The 17,809-nt window shown below is 38.4% G+C and overlaps 1 protein-coding gene across 1 annotated transcript in view; it reads right to left on the bottom strand.

Annotated features, from left to right (window-relative positions):
- The window catches only part of Nprl2 (Nitrogen permease regulator-like 2), a 103,110-nt gene extending 96,719 nt beyond the window's left edge, over positions 1-6,391 (bottom strand). Inside the window, exons 1-2 of the mRNA XM_080276466.1 lie at positions 6,330-6,391; positions 3,940-4,699 (exon numbers count right to left, since the gene is read on the bottom strand). Coding sequence (XP_080132592.1) covers positions 3,940-4,699; positions 6,330-6,391 — 822 coding nt within the window. The remainder of the gene's footprint in view (positions 1-3,939; positions 4,700-6,329) is intronic.
- Positions 6,392-17,809: the final 11,418 nt, after the last annotated feature.

Raw genomic sequence — 17,809 nt, 5'->3', positions numbered from 1 at the left:
CCAACATGTGATACCATTTACACATACATAAAATACATGTTTCACTACATACAACTAAACATTATTACATCTACAAAGTGAAAAATAAAATATACTATCACATTAACCCAGTGCGTGATTAAAAGAACTGTAATAAACATTTATTAATTAAAGCTACCTAGTGGAACCAGACAAATTAAATTACAAGGAAAACCAGGAAAAGAGAGAGAGGAAAAAAAATGGCCAACACAAATGACGTTAGCATGAATGAACAACATCTTCCACACAACTGTGATGACAAAGATTTCCACACAGTGCTGACACATATACTGTATTGCCCACGACAGGTACAAATGAACAAGTAAGTGTATATAGTTAATATTGTATACAGTGTATATATATTTTATATAAATTAGCAAAATATAGCGCTATATAACATCATTTTCAATAATATCTGTGCAATATAAACTAAGCCTTAAAAAAGGGTCTCAAGGATTAGCCAGCAATTATGCAACCTCAGACAACACTGAAAAAGCGAACAAAAACGAAGAAAAACAAACTATAGAAAATCAATACATACAAAAATACAGTACAATCGCATAACAAACAAATGAAAAAAGGTGTAACTGTTAATACAAATGCCACAATACAGCATAAACTCCTTCTATAAGTGAAACAAAGGGCAAGCTATTGTTCTCCACATGTGATAGGGCACACCATCACTATCACTGACCGCAACATGACCGGATTAGCAACGTCAGGACTGCAGTTACTAGACTATTACTGCAATTACTACAATTATGTAACAACAAATGATTGCATTACTACAATTATGTAACAGTTGATACAATTAGGTAACTAACGATATGTAACAATAACAATACAATACAATGATGTACAGTAAAAATACAATTATGTAACAATTCATACAATGTTACTACAATTCTGTATTACTACGAGATTACTACAATGTTACTACAATTATGTTACAGTTGCTACAATTATGTAACTACAAATGATATGTAACAATTACAGTACAATACAATTGTGTACAATAAAAATACAATTACATAACAATAGTTATGTAACAATTCATACAATGTTACTACAATTCTGTATTACCAGAATCATCATACAAGTCACGTGAAATATTAGGCATTACTAAAGGGATAACTCCATATGTAATGTAATGACTTAGCAGTATAACCATTGCACAATTATATGCATATGTGTTATACACATACATTTTATAATATGTTATACAATATTCTATAATTAATTTAACTATAGTGCATTTGCTCCATTATGTATACAATATATTTACAATGTGTTATGTTTCTAGAATATTATTAGGTCAGTACAATATTATCATGAATATTATGTCTATACAGTACAATATTATAATCAATATTATGTATTAATAGATCAGAGAGAGTCACTGATGCATGTTGTCATAGGTTCGCCAGATGGCGTGACCGAGCAATGTCAGGACTCTAAAATATTTTAATACATAATAGCTTGCAACATACATAATACTGTATAGTCTACAGGTCAGGGCAATGTCAATCTTAGGGGCCAAAGGATATGACGTTAGCACCTCTCCAGAATGTCTCACACAGCACAATGCCTCGTGACCACACACACACACACACACACACACACACGCACACAGACTTCTAGAACATTTCGACAACAGTGTAGCCCACGTGATGGAAGTTCTTATATACGGAAAGAAAGAGGAAGAGAGAGGAGAAGGGGACTAGCTACAGAAGCGAGAGATGGTAGAGAGAGGGAGAGAGAAGAGGGGTCTAGCGAGACGGTCTGGGAGGTAACTGCAGGACTTTATACTTCACTCTTGTGTGAGAGACTTTACTTAATCTTTTCAAGACAATAAAATTATAAATAGTCCCATACTCATCTTTACCTCTCCTGTCATTGTATGACAAAGGGAACTAAGATTATCTACTTACAAACCTTGCTCACATATAACTACCACTCGTCCACGAGTACAACTTATGCATAACTGATCTACAAAACCTCACTACAAGAAGCTATGAAGTTTCTACAAGACTCTCAGCACACCATTACTCCAGCCATCCCCAAGCTAAACGCACTCTGGGAGCACGTTGAATTCATTCTGGACTACCTAGAACACCCAGACTGTGACAGGGAGATGGGGCCCCTGGGACTTGTGAAGGAAGTGCATGCTTTTAGGCAGCGTATCATCAATCTCCAGAATCATCATTCCTTACGTCAATCAACCATTGACACTTTCTTCAGGCCCGTGACCCCCACCGTGCTCAGCCCTGGCTCCACACCACTGCCTACCCAAGACAGGCCTTCCACCTCTGAGCCACAGCCCAGTACATCGACCACTGTGGAGTCACCACTGGACGTGAATTTGCGACTATCTTCAGAGATGTCTGCAGTAGGTAGTCCATCACCACATCCCAGTGACACGCCCCTCAGCCACCTGTAACACCTACTCTCGGACTCTGTCAATGCATAAGCAGCAAAAACTCGCCACTAGACCACACGGGAATTTACAGTGTTGTGCAGTGTGAAGAACAGAATGTGCAGTGTTGAGAAATTAGAATTCAGAGTGCAAAGGTATGCAGTGTGCTACTGTACAGTGGAGAGTTTCAAGTGCAAGAGCAAGTAAGAAAAGAATATGCAGCTTTAAGAAATTAGAACCCAGAGGGCAAAGGCTTAAGTGCAGAGTACAACACTGGTGAGTTTCAAATGAAGCGCAAGTGAGAAAAGAATGCGAAGGGTTAAGAAATTAGAATTCAGAATGCAAAGGATTAAGTGCATTAACACTGGATTACTGTAGGTGCTTCAGGTGCACCTTCTTGCTGTCAGAGTCTGAGAGAAGGTGGGTTATTCATCGCAACGGCCACGAACATGTTGCAAGTACCCTGGATACTGCTAAATATTTTCCATACTCACCTCTAAATCTTCATTCTCTGGTTCCTTCTCATTTATTTCATGCTTCCTGTCCCTTACTTGTGTGAATAGGGTCTTAAACAGGCGCTATGCATGTCTGGTAGAGAGTTATGTAGGTGGTTTTCTGACTTACGCTGGGTTAGGGTCCATAAGTATCTGTCCAGGAGGCATTTTCCCAATTTCCGGACAAACCCAATTTCCGGACTTGCCTTTGGCTCTATTACATCAGATATTGAAGGGATTACTGTGTAAGAATTTAGTATGGTAGCTCCTCGATTCTGATAAAAGTGAATTCCAGTCTACTGAAGTCCATTATATCAAGGTTTTATTGTATATATACATACAGTACTCAGCTAAATATGATGCCATGCTTCATTTAAAAATATTCTAATACTGAGGTTGACCATGCTAAAAGCTGATGTTTTCTACACACTGGAAGCTAAACAAAGTGTCAAAACCAGCTAATTAGCTCCCAACAAGTGCTAGAAACTGCTGGGGAAAAAAGATATCTAAAATGTGTAATGAGATTCGTAACAGGATTAGAATATTTGTTTGGACTTTAGACACTAGTACTTGTGGCTGAATATTTTGTTCCTGAGGGTAATGACTAGAACGCTTAGTTATCAAGCTTGTGATCACCTTTCACTCTCACAGTGGTACCTCCCAGTATCAATAGTAGTCACCCAACTATAAAATTACTGTATACTGAAACATCTCTGACCTGACTTAATGAACAGTGCCTGCTAAGACTGTGCATGAATTTTCTGGATTCCTGATACTGTACTATAGTACCTTGTACATCAGTAACAGTCATATCACAACGCAAGTTATGTGCCCATATGAAACATTTTATGAATGGATGCCATAAATGTTTGAACAGCAAGGAAATATGGAATAAAATAATCTTACATTAGACTCATTTGCTGTCACAGTTACTAGTATTAATAACCAGTTTTTGCAAACTATAGTCTAAATATAATTCATTTACTGTTATACATCACATGAATGACTTGCCTTCAGATGGAGGACAGAAGTGGTTGAGCCATCAGCTGATTTGCATCGCACTCTAGACTCTGAGATGGAGGATTTCCTAATACTTCTAAAACTTGAATCTCCTTGCCTCTGGTCACTGAACATGCTCATCCTGCGCTCATGGCCGTCATACATTTTAGGATCACCTGCCTGGTGCCTCCTCTCACTCAAGAGACTGGGTCGCCGCTCCACACTACGCTTCTCATTCTCCCCAGGTCCCGGCTTCTGGTCATTTATGGTGATAATGACAGTACACTTCCCAGTTGCATTAAGCTCATGAAGGATGTGTCGTAAGATACCAGGGACCTGACCTCGACTCCCCTCGTCTGACAGGAACCCATTTTCTAGCTCCAAGTTTTCCAAATATTCAGATAACTTTTTAACTGCTGGCTCATAATGAACAGTTCTTGCTGTTGAATCACACACAAAGCAAAGATTGAAGATGAGTGCATTTCGGGCATAGTTCGGACTCTTGATCTCATTAGGATAGCCAGTTATCTTGACACCAAGAACATTGACTGTAATGATCCTCTTTAAAATCTGTGGCTTTGGTATAATGAACACAGACACAGCATCAAACACTTCCTTTGTCACATAGTTTTCAGGATACTGGTAAACAATCTTGGGCCCAGCAATATGGTGGAACTCAGAAAGAAAGATGCTTCTAATGGGACCTTCTTTTCCAAACTCTTCAGTCATTTTCCTGCAGGCAATGAACAAATATGTAAAAAATACATAATAGCTGAAGAAATTTTCAACATAAAATTAAGAATTTCAGAACTGCCAGAGAAGTCCTTAGAAATACACTATTATACAAACTAAAGACTGCAACAGATCAACATGGTTTCTTCAAAGCTATTTTTAATTAATTAAAGTACTTAAGATGATATCAACCTGCCATCTCATACAGCTTCACACCTTACACTACAGCAACAGAACACAGGTGCAGCACCGTATGGTATTACTGACAAGTACAGCACAGTACTTCTCTTACTGTACTACATGACTCAGATGCACCATAATATATGGTACTTAACCATGTGGTGACACAAACACTTGTGAAAGGAAAGGAGGTGTACTGGCAAATCATTTGATGAGTTAACTGTCAGTGCTTGTACTAACTGTCAAACAGGTTGAACTAGACTACAAAAGTGATCACCTGCAATATACTGTAACTGATATAACTACAGTAAATACACTTAGGAAGTTGGTTAGGTGACGAGGAGATTACCACTTTTGTTACTATGCTCTCCAAAAAATTTTGATGAATATTATTCTCCTGCAATGCATCGGTAATTTATGAATGATCCAAAAAGAACTATGGTTAGACCTTAAATATGCCAAAATTAAGTGGCTTTCATTAATAAATCAGAACTTTCTGCCCTTTCAATATGATGATGTAAGATGGGAGAGAGAGAGAGAGAGAGAGAGAGAGAGAATTGGACCAGTCAGGATGCAAAACTGAAAGTGAAGCTGAGAAACAATAAAGTGACCGATGAACAAAAGGCTAAAGCATTGGAAGAGTTGGAGTCAATGAACTGGGAGTAAAGTGATCTGGACAACTTGTGGAATGCTAGTGTGAATGTTTAGTTAGGAATGCCAAAGCGGTGTTTGGTGTCACGAGGATAGTAAATAAAAAGGTACAGCATGTACAATGAAAAGGTTGAAAGAGCAGAGGAGGAAAAGAGAAAAAGTGGCTACAGTGGATGCAGGGAAGGGACTCAAATGAAAATAAATACACTGCGAATATGAGTATATGAAGAGGCTAATAAAGAGGAAAAAGGAGGTAAATGATGATCCTGGAAGGAAAGAATGTATATTACTCTGAAAATATGAAACTGTTCTGGAAAGAGGTGTGAAAAATGTAGAAGTGAAAGTGGAAAAAAGTGTGAAATTGTGAGGGATGAAGGTGGAAGAATACTAATCAGTGGAAGTGAAGTAACGAGTAAATCGAACAAACACAATGGACCCTTATTTGACACAGCTAATGTATCACCGAAAAATACAATGCAGACTAAATCATGCGCAACATCCCATGCGAACCATTGTTATTTAGCTAATGTGTCTAAGAAAGTCTAAAATTTTTTCAAAGTCCCCTTTCTTGACCACCTGAAAAATTTTCACTCCCCAACTGCACACATGATCTATGATGTAGGAAGCACACAAACATTAAAGCATCGTTAACCATGTGAAATAAGAGGTAAAATGTGGTAAATAAGTGAGACGTTTCACATACTATGAAAGGTGCTGGTGCTAGGCTTGGATATTGGGGGTTGAGGAGTATCTGAGGCTGAGAGGCAAGAGGAAGGGGAATGTGCAGTGCCTCTAACTCCTCAAAGGCTGAGACTAGGCCTCACAGCCCTCAAACTCACTCATCCGCTTGTTGCCAGAGGCTAGTGTTGGTGAGTTTAGTAGTGTGGACGTGCTTGGACATGGCAGGGGTTGGGGGGGGACTGACATGGCCTTGAACCTGGTACTGTACTTTCACTATCTTCTGGAATGTCTGCCTTATGCTGTGCACAAATGTACTTCTACACAACTTTCTCAGTTTTCAGTACCACATTATTCTGCATATATCACTGATGTGACGTATCCTCACCACCACTAAGTTCTATAGCCTGCAGGAATTTGTCCTTGTTCTTTCTCATGGTCAGAATGGTTGATCCATTAATATTCTAAAAATCTGCTGGGTCTGTCACTTGTTCATCAGCAACAAGCTGTCCCTGCATCTCCTTTTTCTTGCCTAAAATCACTGGAACTCGTCAGGCCAGGCCCTTCCACTTGTGGGTCCACTGGCAGGTTATGTGGGAGTAGCCAATGCCATTGCACATACAAATTATACTTAGACATAAGCACAGTATGGCAACTGCACGGGATACAGATGCATGGGGCATCAGGTCGAAGCCACTGCAAGACGGGAAGAGGAGGAAGCACAGTGTGCGTGTGCAAGGTGGAGGGGGATAGGTGGGGAGCAAAGTCCACGTGTGTAATTGCCATTTTGATGCATATCACTACTTTTTTTTTTTTTTTTTTTTTTTTTTTAAGTTAGAGGCTGGGATGGGCTTCACCTGCGGATTTTACTGCACAAAAGCATGATTTTACTGTGCTTCTCAGTTTGGGGTCAAGGTTTATAATGCCACTTAAGACGTGTTTTGTGCAAATGACACTCACATATAACAAGGATCCACTGTACAGTATTTTGAAAGGCTGATGAATGGGAATGGTGAAATCAGAGCAGCCGTAAACATGACAGGTTTTGGTAGTGAACACAGAAGGTATGTGGTGTCAGGAAATATAAAATTAGCTGAAGTGAAGAATGGTGTGAGATGGTTGAAGAATGGTAATGCTGCAGGGGCTGATGAGGTGTATGCAGAGATGATTAAGTGCAGCGGGCAGAGTAGCATGACGTGTTTGTTTGAGATATGAAAGAAAGTGTGAATGAGTGATACTGTACCAGTAGAGTGGAAAAATGGGGGAAAGGTATATGGAAGAATTATCACAAAGTAAGGGATATTTTAGAAAGCCTGGTAAGAAACAAACAGGGTGCTTTAGGACTGGTTAATGATGGATGTATCAAGTATTTGCAAGAAGATAATGGAGAAAGCTTGTGAGAAGGACTATATGAAATTTGTTGCATTTATGGGTCTGAAAAAAGTAAATGACATGGTAACCAGTGAAGGATTATGGAAGGTTAATATATGTACAGTGTAGATGGTGAACTGTTGAGTGCCATTCGGAGCTTTTATGCTGGTAGTGAAGCATGCATGAGGGTAGGAGAGCATCTAAGTGAATGGTTCAGGATCAGTGTTGCATGAGATTAGGCTGTGATGTTCCCATGGTTGTTCAATTACTGTATATCTGGAATGTCCTATGAGAGAGGTAAAAGCACAAGTAATGGAGAGAGGGACGGCACTGGTAGTGAATGGTGAAGGTTGGAGTACAGTATCTCAAATATGATGTATGCAGATGAATATGTGCTACCTCCAAACAGTGGACAAGAGCTTAGTAGACTGATGCAGAGTTTTGCAGATGTCTGTGGGAAGTGTGCCTTGAAAGTAAATGCAGAAAGGAATAAAGCAATGCCTGTTGTGAGAAGGTGACTCTCTATATCATGTTACAGCCAATGGAGAGACAAATTGGTGAGAGAATTTAAGTACCTAGGTGCAGTGATAGATATGAGTGATGACTTTGCAAAGAGGAGGAAAGTAACGCGGCACAGAGAAGAAAAGTGACTGGTGCTACGAAAGCCTTAAAAGAAGCAGGAGTATGAGTGTGGTGGCTGCAAGAGGCTTGCATGGAGTTTTAGTGTCCACTCTAACAATCAAGTGAGTCAATGGTTTGGCATGAAAATGAAAAATCAGGAGTATGACTAGTGATGATGAGACTGCTGAGGAATGTGTGTGGAGTGCAGGGAGTGGATAAGATATGGAATAATGTGATTCATGAAAGATGCAGAGTAAGGAAGTCTGTGGATGCCAGAGTCAAAGAGAGTGTATTTAGAGGGTATGGGCAGGTGGAGAGAACAGGTGTGAACATAAAGGTGAAAAGGGGATAGCTGAGAAAATTTGATGGAAGGTAGGAGCAAGGTAGGTCCAGAAGGTTGACAGATATGGTAAATGGGTGTGTAGGTATAGGAGCTAATGAGCCTAGGGAACTGACATGTGATCAAGCTGGCTGGATAAATTTTGTGTGGAAGAGCATTTGACCGAGGTCTGGCATTTCTTTTCAACCTGACAGTCATAGACTGACTCTGTCAGATAGGGGTGTGTGTGTGTGTGTGTGTGTGTGTGTGTGTGTGTGTGTGTGTGTGTGTGTGTGTGTTCTTACCTTACCTAATTCTTACCTAATTGTATCTTTACAGGAATGAGTCAAGCTCGTATTGTCCCGTGTTTTAGACCATATTTATCGTACATATCCTTAAATTTGTGAATTGTTTTGGCACACACTATTTCATTCAGCAGTGCATTCCATTGATCAATTGCTCTGTTTGGGAAACTGAATTTCCTTACGTCTTTATCACCTCTCTTCTTATGCAGTTTTTTGCAGTGTCCTCTTGCTGATGCTTCTCCATATGTTAAGTAATCATTTATGTCTATTTTCTCCTTTCCTGATATGCACTTATATAGCATTATCATGTCACCTCTCTTCCTTCTCTCCTGTAGTGTTGGTAGATTCAGTTTATTTAGTCTTTCTTCGTAGCTTAGGTCCCTTAAGCTTGGTATCCATCTTGTAGCGGCCCTTTGAACTTTTTCAATCTTGTCTATATGCTTTTTGAGATGAGGACTCCAGACTATTGATGCATATTCCAGGGTTGGTCTAATGAATGATGTTATTATCCTTCTTAGCATGTCTTCATTTATGTATGTGAATGCTATTCTCATATTTGCAAGCAGTGTATACATGTTCCGTACCTTCTCGCTGATGTGGTCAGCCGGAGATAGTCTGTTATTGATAATCACACCTAGGTCTTTCTCTCTTTCTGATGTGTATAGGGTTTTATTTCCTAACTTATAATCCCAATCAGGTCTTTTTCCACTTTTACCAAACTTGATTACATGACACTTGTCCACATTGAATTCCATTTGCCATGTACTACTCCATTCATGAAGTTTATTTAATTCTTCTTGTAGCTCCCTACAAGAGTCTGTGCTAGTAATTCTCCTTTGTATTTTTGCATCATCTGCAAACATATTCAGATAGCTCTCATTTCCAGTGTTACTGTTTATATCATTTATGAACACTAGAAACATGATTGGTGCCAGCACCGAACCCTGTGGTACTCCACTAGTCACTTCTTTCCATGATGAGTAGTTTCCTCTTAGTACTGTCCTCATTTCTCTTTTTATGAGAAAGTCTTGCATCCAACAAAACAGTTTGCCTCGAATTCCTCCTTGATGGTACAGCTTCCATAAAAGTCTTTGGTGTGGTACTGTGTCAAAAGCTTTCTTGAAATCTAAATAGATACTGTCCACCCATCCTTCCCTTTCCTGTATAGTGTTTGTTACTCTGTCATAGTAGCTCAACAGATTAGTAACACATGATTTTCCTTTTCTGAAACCAAACTGTCTTTCTGTTATCATACTGTGTTCTTCTAGATGATTTACCCAAGCTTTTCTTATAAGTTTTTCTAATACCTTCCTTACAACACTGGTCAGTGATACTGGTCAGTAGTTGAGAGGATTTTGTCTATTTCCTTTCTTGAATAAGGGGACTATATTTGCTTTTTTCCAAATATCAGGTAGTTTCCCTTGACTCAAGGATTTCTTGAAAATTAAAAATAATGGTTTACTTAACTCCTTTGCACATTCTCGTAACACCCAACATGAAATTTCATCAGGACCACTTGCTTTTCCTCTGTCTAATCTACTTAATTCCTCCTGTATTACATTTTCTGCTATTTGTATATCTGGTAGTATGTGTGGACATGAGTGTTCCACATATTCCCTCTCAAAATTTTTTTCTTCTGTAAAAACTAATTGGAAATTCTTATTTAGTGCTTCACAAATATCTTTCTCTTGTGTATAAGTGATTCCCTCGTCCGTGATGGATTGTATTATATCTTTTACTTTGGTTTTGCTTCCGATATACCTGTAAAACTGCTTTGGTTGATCACTACTTTTATTTATTATATCCTCCTCAAACTGTTTTTGGGCTTCCCTCCTTATTCTTGTATAGTCGTTTCTTGCCTGTTTGTAATTATTATACGCCCTTTCACTATTGTGTCTTCTGTATCTATTCCACAACAAATCTCTTTTTTTTTTTTTTTTTTTACATTCTGTATTGAACCATTTCTGTATTTTCTTATCTGCTTCTTTGTGCTGTGGGATGTACTTCTGGACTCCTATTTCATAAAATTCACAAAATTTTTTATATCCAGCATTTAAATCTTGTCCTCTAAGCTCATTTTCCCAATCAACTCCTAAGAAATACTTCTTTAGGTCTTGATAATTTCCCTTTTTATAGTTTAGTCTCTTTTTGTAACTGTCATTGCTGTTTACTATGTCATATGCTATCCTGAAGTTATAATTTAGTAATGCATGATCGCTTTTGCCAAGTGGAGGGTGATATATTAAACTGTCAATGTCATTTTCTTGCCTAGTAAATATTAGATCAAGCACTGAAGGTACATCAAGTCCTCTTTTTCTAGTTGTTTCCCTCACATGTTGCGTTAAGAAAAACTCTTGTACGAGATCCAGGAGCTTTTGGTCCCAACAGCTTTCTTGGCTATTTATATCTAGAGTATTCCAATTTATATTTGTATTGAAATCCCCAGTTAGTATAATTCTTTCCGATTTCTCTTCCATTTTATGTAGCAAGGATCTTATACTCTGAATTGTACTCTCTGCCAGGTCCTCATATTCGTCTCTTTCCCATGTGTTTGATCTGGGTGGCATATACAAATTGGCTACAATTACTTTACCTTCAGATGTGTCAATCTCTACTACAATCAGTTCTACTTGTGATGGTATATCTAGGTTTATTTCCTTGACTTTTAGATTTTTCTTAGTTAATATTATAATTCCTCCTCCTTTTTTAAAATTTCTGTCTCTTCTCCATATATTGTATTCCTCTAAGTTTAGTATGTCATTGGATATCCTTGGTGTTAATTCTGTCTCAGTTAGGCATATTATTTGTGGTTCATTTTCTCTGACATAATCATTCATCTCTAGTAATTTAGATACCATTCCATCCACATTTGAGTACGTCAACTTTATCATCTTGTTTATATACCTGTCATGACATGGTTCTACTAACTTCCTCCTTTTTCTTCCATCCTGTTTGTGTACCACTTTCGTACCTGCAATCCTATTACTTTGTAAAAAAATTTCTTCTTGTCCTCTTCTGATCTTCCCTCATTTTTTGTTTTTGCTTCCTCCCTTTTCTCTTTCAGTAATTCCAGTTCCTCTTGTGTTAGGCATCTTTTTATCCATACATTTTTGAACTCCTCTTTTTCCATAAGATTCTTTGCATTTTTTAGTATCTCTTCCACAGTGTTTACACTCTGGAAAGTCACCTTTAGAGGTCTTGTCTTGCTTTTCTCGTATTTCCCTAACCTTTTGTGTTCCTCTATGTCTTTACTACAGATTTCCTCTGATACTTCTTTCAGTAAGCTCATTACATTTGCCATCTCCTTTTTGTCTCTAGTGATTTTGTTTTTAATTTCTTCCTCTTCTATACCAGTGATTACTATTGATTGATTTATTTCTACTGAATCTCTGACTAACTTTGGATTGTTTTGGATTATTCTTTTCACTTCCTTTTTAATGTTTTTTTCCTCCACCCTTGTTTCTAAGTCTTTCTTTACTTTCACCATTTCAGCATACGTGGTTTCTACATCATTTTTGTAGCTTTGCACAGCTTCATTCACCTGTGTTATCTTCTCCTCAATATCACTGCTCTGGTACATAAGACTGCTTGCTTGTCTAATTGTCTCTGTGTCATTTTTTAACTCTTCCATAACACTCTCGTGATTAACTACTGTACTTCCCATTTCACTCACTTTCTTCCTAAGCGTATTCAATTCCACTGTTAGTTCACTGATGGTTCTGTCTTTCTTATTGGCCTCCCTTCCCAGTTTTTCTATCTCTTCCTTTTGCAAGTGCATTTGCTTCTTTATTTCATCAATTTCATTTTTGAAAGCCATTTCTAGTTTGTGTACACGTTCAACCAGTCTATTGTGAGTCTCCACTTCAACCAGTTCTTGGTAGAAATCATCATTTTGCTTTTTACTTTTATCCCTTTTCTTTTCCAAATTTGTTTTACTGAAGTATGTATCCATTTTGTAATACTAAATGAAGAGTATGTACTTACACTTTCCGCATGTTGTTGTAGTGTAAACAAACCCAGCTGACTCAACGCATCGTGGTTCTTTGTTGTTGAACCAGTCTTTTTTAAACTTATTATTTCTTTTCCTTTTAATAATGAAAAATCATTTAGTGTGTGTGTGTGTGTGTATTTACCTATTTGTAGTATACAGGAATTGAGCAATGCTCGTGTTGTCCTGTCTCCATATCCACATTTATCAAGTCTACCTTTACACACATGAATGTTTTTCTCATGCACCACCTCTTTGTCTAAGTCGTTCCAAATATTTAAGAATATACCTAATTGTGATATACACGGAATGTACTATGCTCGTGGGTTTCCGTCGCTGTTTCTCAATAAGTCAAATTTAACTTTAAACTCGTTTAAGTTTTTAGACTGGACGATCTCTTTGTCCAGGCTATTCCATAAGTCTATACTTCTGTAAGGAAAGCTATATTTCTTGATATCCTTCAAGCAGCTTGACTTTTTCAATTTCATTCCATGTCCTCTTGTTGCTCTCTTATCCCATACAAACAGATCTTCTTTGTCAATTTTATCTACTCCCACCATGGTCCTGAACACCGCAATCATGTCTCCTCTCTTTCTCCTTTCCTCTAACGAAGGCAAATCCAGTTTTTCCAGCCTCTCTCTGTATGACAGGTCTGTCAGACTGGGGACCATCTTGGTTGCTGTTCTTTGTATTCTCTCAATCTTGTTTATATCTTTCTTTTTGTGTGGGGACCACACTACCGCTGCATATTCTAACCTGGGGCGGATCATGGCCACTATCAATTTTTTCATCATTTCCTCATCCATATAATGAAATGCTACTCTTATGTTAGTCAAGAGCTTATAAGTCTCTCCAACTATCTTGTTAATGTGCTTTTCTGGTGACAAACTATCTTGGACCAGCACTCCCAAATCTTTCTCTTCTCTCCTTTTTGTGATTAATTCATTACCCAAAAAATAATTCAGTGATGGTCTCCTGGTACTTTTACCCATTTCCAATATTTTACATTTCTTTACATTAAATTTCATTTCCCACGTCCGGCTCCAATTGTGTATCCTATCCAAATCCTCCTGCAGTATTTTACAATCCTCCTCAACCTCTATCTTCCTCAAGATCTTTACATTATCAGCAAACAGACTCGCATAACTGTTCACTCCATCTACCATATCATTTACGTAAATCAGGAACATTACTGGCGCCAACACTGAGCCTTGAGGGACTCCACTTGTTACTTCCCTCCATCCAGACATCTTTTCCTTTATTACTGTCCTCATTTGTCTGTCTCTCAAAAAGTCTCTCATCCATTCCAGAAGTTTCCCCTTTAGTCCTCCTATATATTCTAGTTTCCACATTAGTCTCTTATGAGGTACCTTGTCAAAGGCCTTCTCTAAGTCTAAGTACACACAATCCACCCAACCATCTCTCTCCTGTACCACATCAATCGCTCTTGAGTAAAAGCTCAACAAGTTTGAAACACATGACCTTCCACTTCTGAATCCAAACTGACATTCAGCCAAAATATTCATCTCTTCCAGATATTTTATCCATCTGTCTTTCAGGATTCTCTCACACAATTTTGCGACCATGCTGGTTAGAGACACTGGTCTATAATTCAGGGGTTCTTCCCTGTTTCCTCCCTTGTAAATTGGTACCACATTTGCCCTCTTCCATTCTTTTGGCACTTTCCCCTCTTCCAGTGAGCGTACAATTAAGCTGTGAATTTTATCCGCCAGTTGTTCTCTGCATTCCTTCAGTACCCAATTAGAAATTCCATCAGGTCCTGGGGCTTTCCTTACATCTTGAGTTTCCAGTAATTTATACACTTCCTGCACCTCCACTTTTATATCTTTCATCACCGGAACATTTCTAATCATTCCCTCCCCTTCCACAAGCTCCTTTTCTTTAGTGAAAACTGACTGGAAACGTTTGTTCATTATTTCTGCTTGCATTGCCGCATCCTTAAAGACCTCTCCATCTACTTTCAGCTTGGTGATTCCTTCCTTTTGTTTCAGTTTGCCATTAACAAATCTATAAAACAGTTTGGGTTCATCCTTGCATTTGTCAATTATACCTTTTTCAAAATTCCTTTCTTCTTCCCTACGTATTCTTGTGTATTCATTTCTTGTTCTTTTATATTCTTCCTTTGTTCTGTCGTTACCTCTCTTTCTCCAATTGTTCCACGCCTTATCTCTCTCTTTTTTGGCTATCATACACCTTCTATTAAACCACTCCTTTTTCCTGTTTTCTTTCCCTCTTACTCTTGGTACAAATTTTTCCACTCCCAAATTATAGAGGTCTAGAAAGATATCCCACTTCCTCTGTATCTCTCTTGTTTCTCTGAATTTTCTCCAATCCGCATTTTCAAAAAAGTTTCTCAATCCTGTAAAATTTGCTTTGCCAAAGTTGTATCTTCCCTGTCTATGAAGCTCGTCTCTTGGCTCGACATTTCCTATTAACATCTGGAACTCAATGACCACATGATCACTTTTTCCCAAAGGACAGAGATATTCCAATGATTCTATTACATCGGGTTCTTTGGTGAACAGTAAATCTAACCTTGCTGGTGTGTCCTCACCTCGAAACCGTGTCTCTTCTTTGACCCACTGCGTCATCACATTATTCATTATTATATTTAATAACATAGTACCCCACGAATCCTCGCCGCCTCCCGAGTACCATTCCTCCCAGTTCACCTCTTTACAATTAAAGTCACCCACCAAAATTATATTATTGCTTTTCTCAATTATTTTTTGCAAGTAGCTAGCCATATCTGACAACATCTCATGGTATTCGTCATCCTTCCATGCTCTCGTCTTTGGGGGAACATACACTACCGCCATATCTCTCTTAACATTCTCTCCAGTTTCTAATTTCATATATATCACTTCAGCCCTGCCTTCTCCCATTTCCACAGTATCTACATTTATGTTGTTCTTCACTGCTATCATCACTCCTCCTCCCTTTTTTTCTTTTCTGTCTTTTCTCCACAGTTTGTATTTACCATCTCCCAAATGAACATCAATATCTTCTCTTAATTTGGTCTCTACAAAGCACATGACATCAGGTTCATGTTCTCTCAAGAAATCATTAATTTCGATCCTTGTCGATATGAAACCATCAACATTAGTATATATCACCTTCAAATTATTTTTGACATTATTAATACCCTCTTCTCTCCTACTCTCTGTCCGTACCACTTCTTCAACTTCTGATCTTTCACAACCATCCCCACTAGTTTCCTTCACTTCTATTTCCTTAAATACCATTTCCTTACTTTCATATCCAATACTCTCCAAAAAAAAGTATTACATTCTTCCTCTGTCCTCTTATCATTTTTTTCCTTTACTTCTTCCTTTAATGATTTTAAAACTTCTCTTTCTTCTTCATTCAGATCTTTTCTTATTATAATATTTTCCATCCCCGCCTCTTTGCTTAATTTCCAGGTCACTTTAAGTATCTCATTTATTACACTTTCTGATGTAAACTTGACTCTCATTGGTCTTGTTTCCCCTTTCTTTTAAGACCCTATCCTCCTTACTTCCTCAATTTCTTTTACCCACTTGTCTCCTTCGGGGTCAATCTTGCCTAATATTCCTCTCACCATGTTCGTGTCTCTCTCGAGTCTCGTGTGTGTGTGTGTGTGTGTGTGTGTGTGTGTGTGTGTGTGTGTGTGTGTGTGTGTGTGTGTGTGTGTGAGTCTACATACAGAATGTTTTTTTACATATCAGGTGAGCCAGGATTCTGGGTGCTTGAATGATGAGTGCATGTGAGTATGGCTTATTCAATGGGAGAAATTTTTGTCAGTATCTCATTTTATCACCTTTTTTTTTTTTTTTTTTTTTTTTTTCTCTCTCTGGACCTCACCTCATAATATCTTGAGGTGAGGAAGGAGGTCTAGATGATGATGATAATCTTTGTATTTTGAGTTTAGCAACATCCAGATAGTTTTACTGAAATTAGGAAGGACACCTGATGGTGAATGGGTTGATAAAGACTATACCCAACCCCTCAAGTTTGGAAGTCTTTCTTGACTTGAAAAAAAAAAAAAAAAAGAGGCAAATTACTGTACCCGATGACATTGGAAATAATATTAATATGTCACTGGACTGAACGGCATGAACCTTCTAAGGATGCCAAAATTAGGTTTTTGGTTACATTAGGTAATTGTGTTTTCTGAAGAATCTTAATATAATTCAGTTTATTTGTGATACATATATGTCAGAAAGTTAACCACAGGTTAATCCCAGGTTTCAAAATAACTACTGTGGCTGACTAAAACAAATGACATTATCCCCTATTACACAGACATGCCTGTTAAATTATAACAGAATACTTTAGTGGGGACAGAGCTGGCATTGAGAAATGTAAGATTTCAGACAGCAAATTTTGTCAGTACAGTATACACTATATATATATATATATATATATATATATATATATATATATATATATATATATATATATATACAGTATATATATCTATCTATCTATCTATGGTAGGTGGGGGCGCTCACCATCCACTCACTCAATGTAGTGTTGCTCTTGGGTGTCTGCCCTGTCCTCTCCTCTATCCTTCTTTCCTTCCATCTTCTTCTGTCTTTCTTTCCTTCATTCTTTCCTCGTCTTTCTGCCTGTGGGTGACTTTACACTCCCTCTTCTGTCTTTCATTCCTTCATTCTTTCCTCTTCCTTCTGCCTGTTGGTGACTCTACACTGAGTGACGAGCCAAATGGTTTCCTGTACACCAGGAAATCATTTACTACGCTGGGTGGCACCACACGAGTGGCATCAGATCCTCGAGGAGGTAAAGTCAGAGAGCGACATTGAGAGCGACTGTTCTGGGGAGGAGGAGGTTAAGCTGACGCCATCCGGTCAGCAAGTGAAGCTGCCCTGCCGCCTTCCTCAGAGGGAGACCACACCACCATCATCAGCCGGCTTCACCGGACAACCCTCCCCACCTCTAAGACCTGCCGGTCCCACCGCTCTCTTCGTCGGCTCCCAATCTCCAGGCTCCTCTGCCCCCCTTGGCGAGCCAGTG

The sequence above is a fragment of the Coenobita brevimanus genome, chromosome 65, assembly GCF_032717465.1.
Source record: "Coenobita brevimanus isolate Jiangsu-jjx chromosome 65, ASM3271746v2, whole genome shotgun sequence".
NCBI lineage: Eukaryota > Metazoa > Arthropoda > Malacostraca > Decapoda > Coenobitidae > Coenobita > Coenobita brevimanus.
Note: the sequence above shows the minus strand (reverse complement) of the source record. Positions and strands in the feature narration are given on the sequence as shown.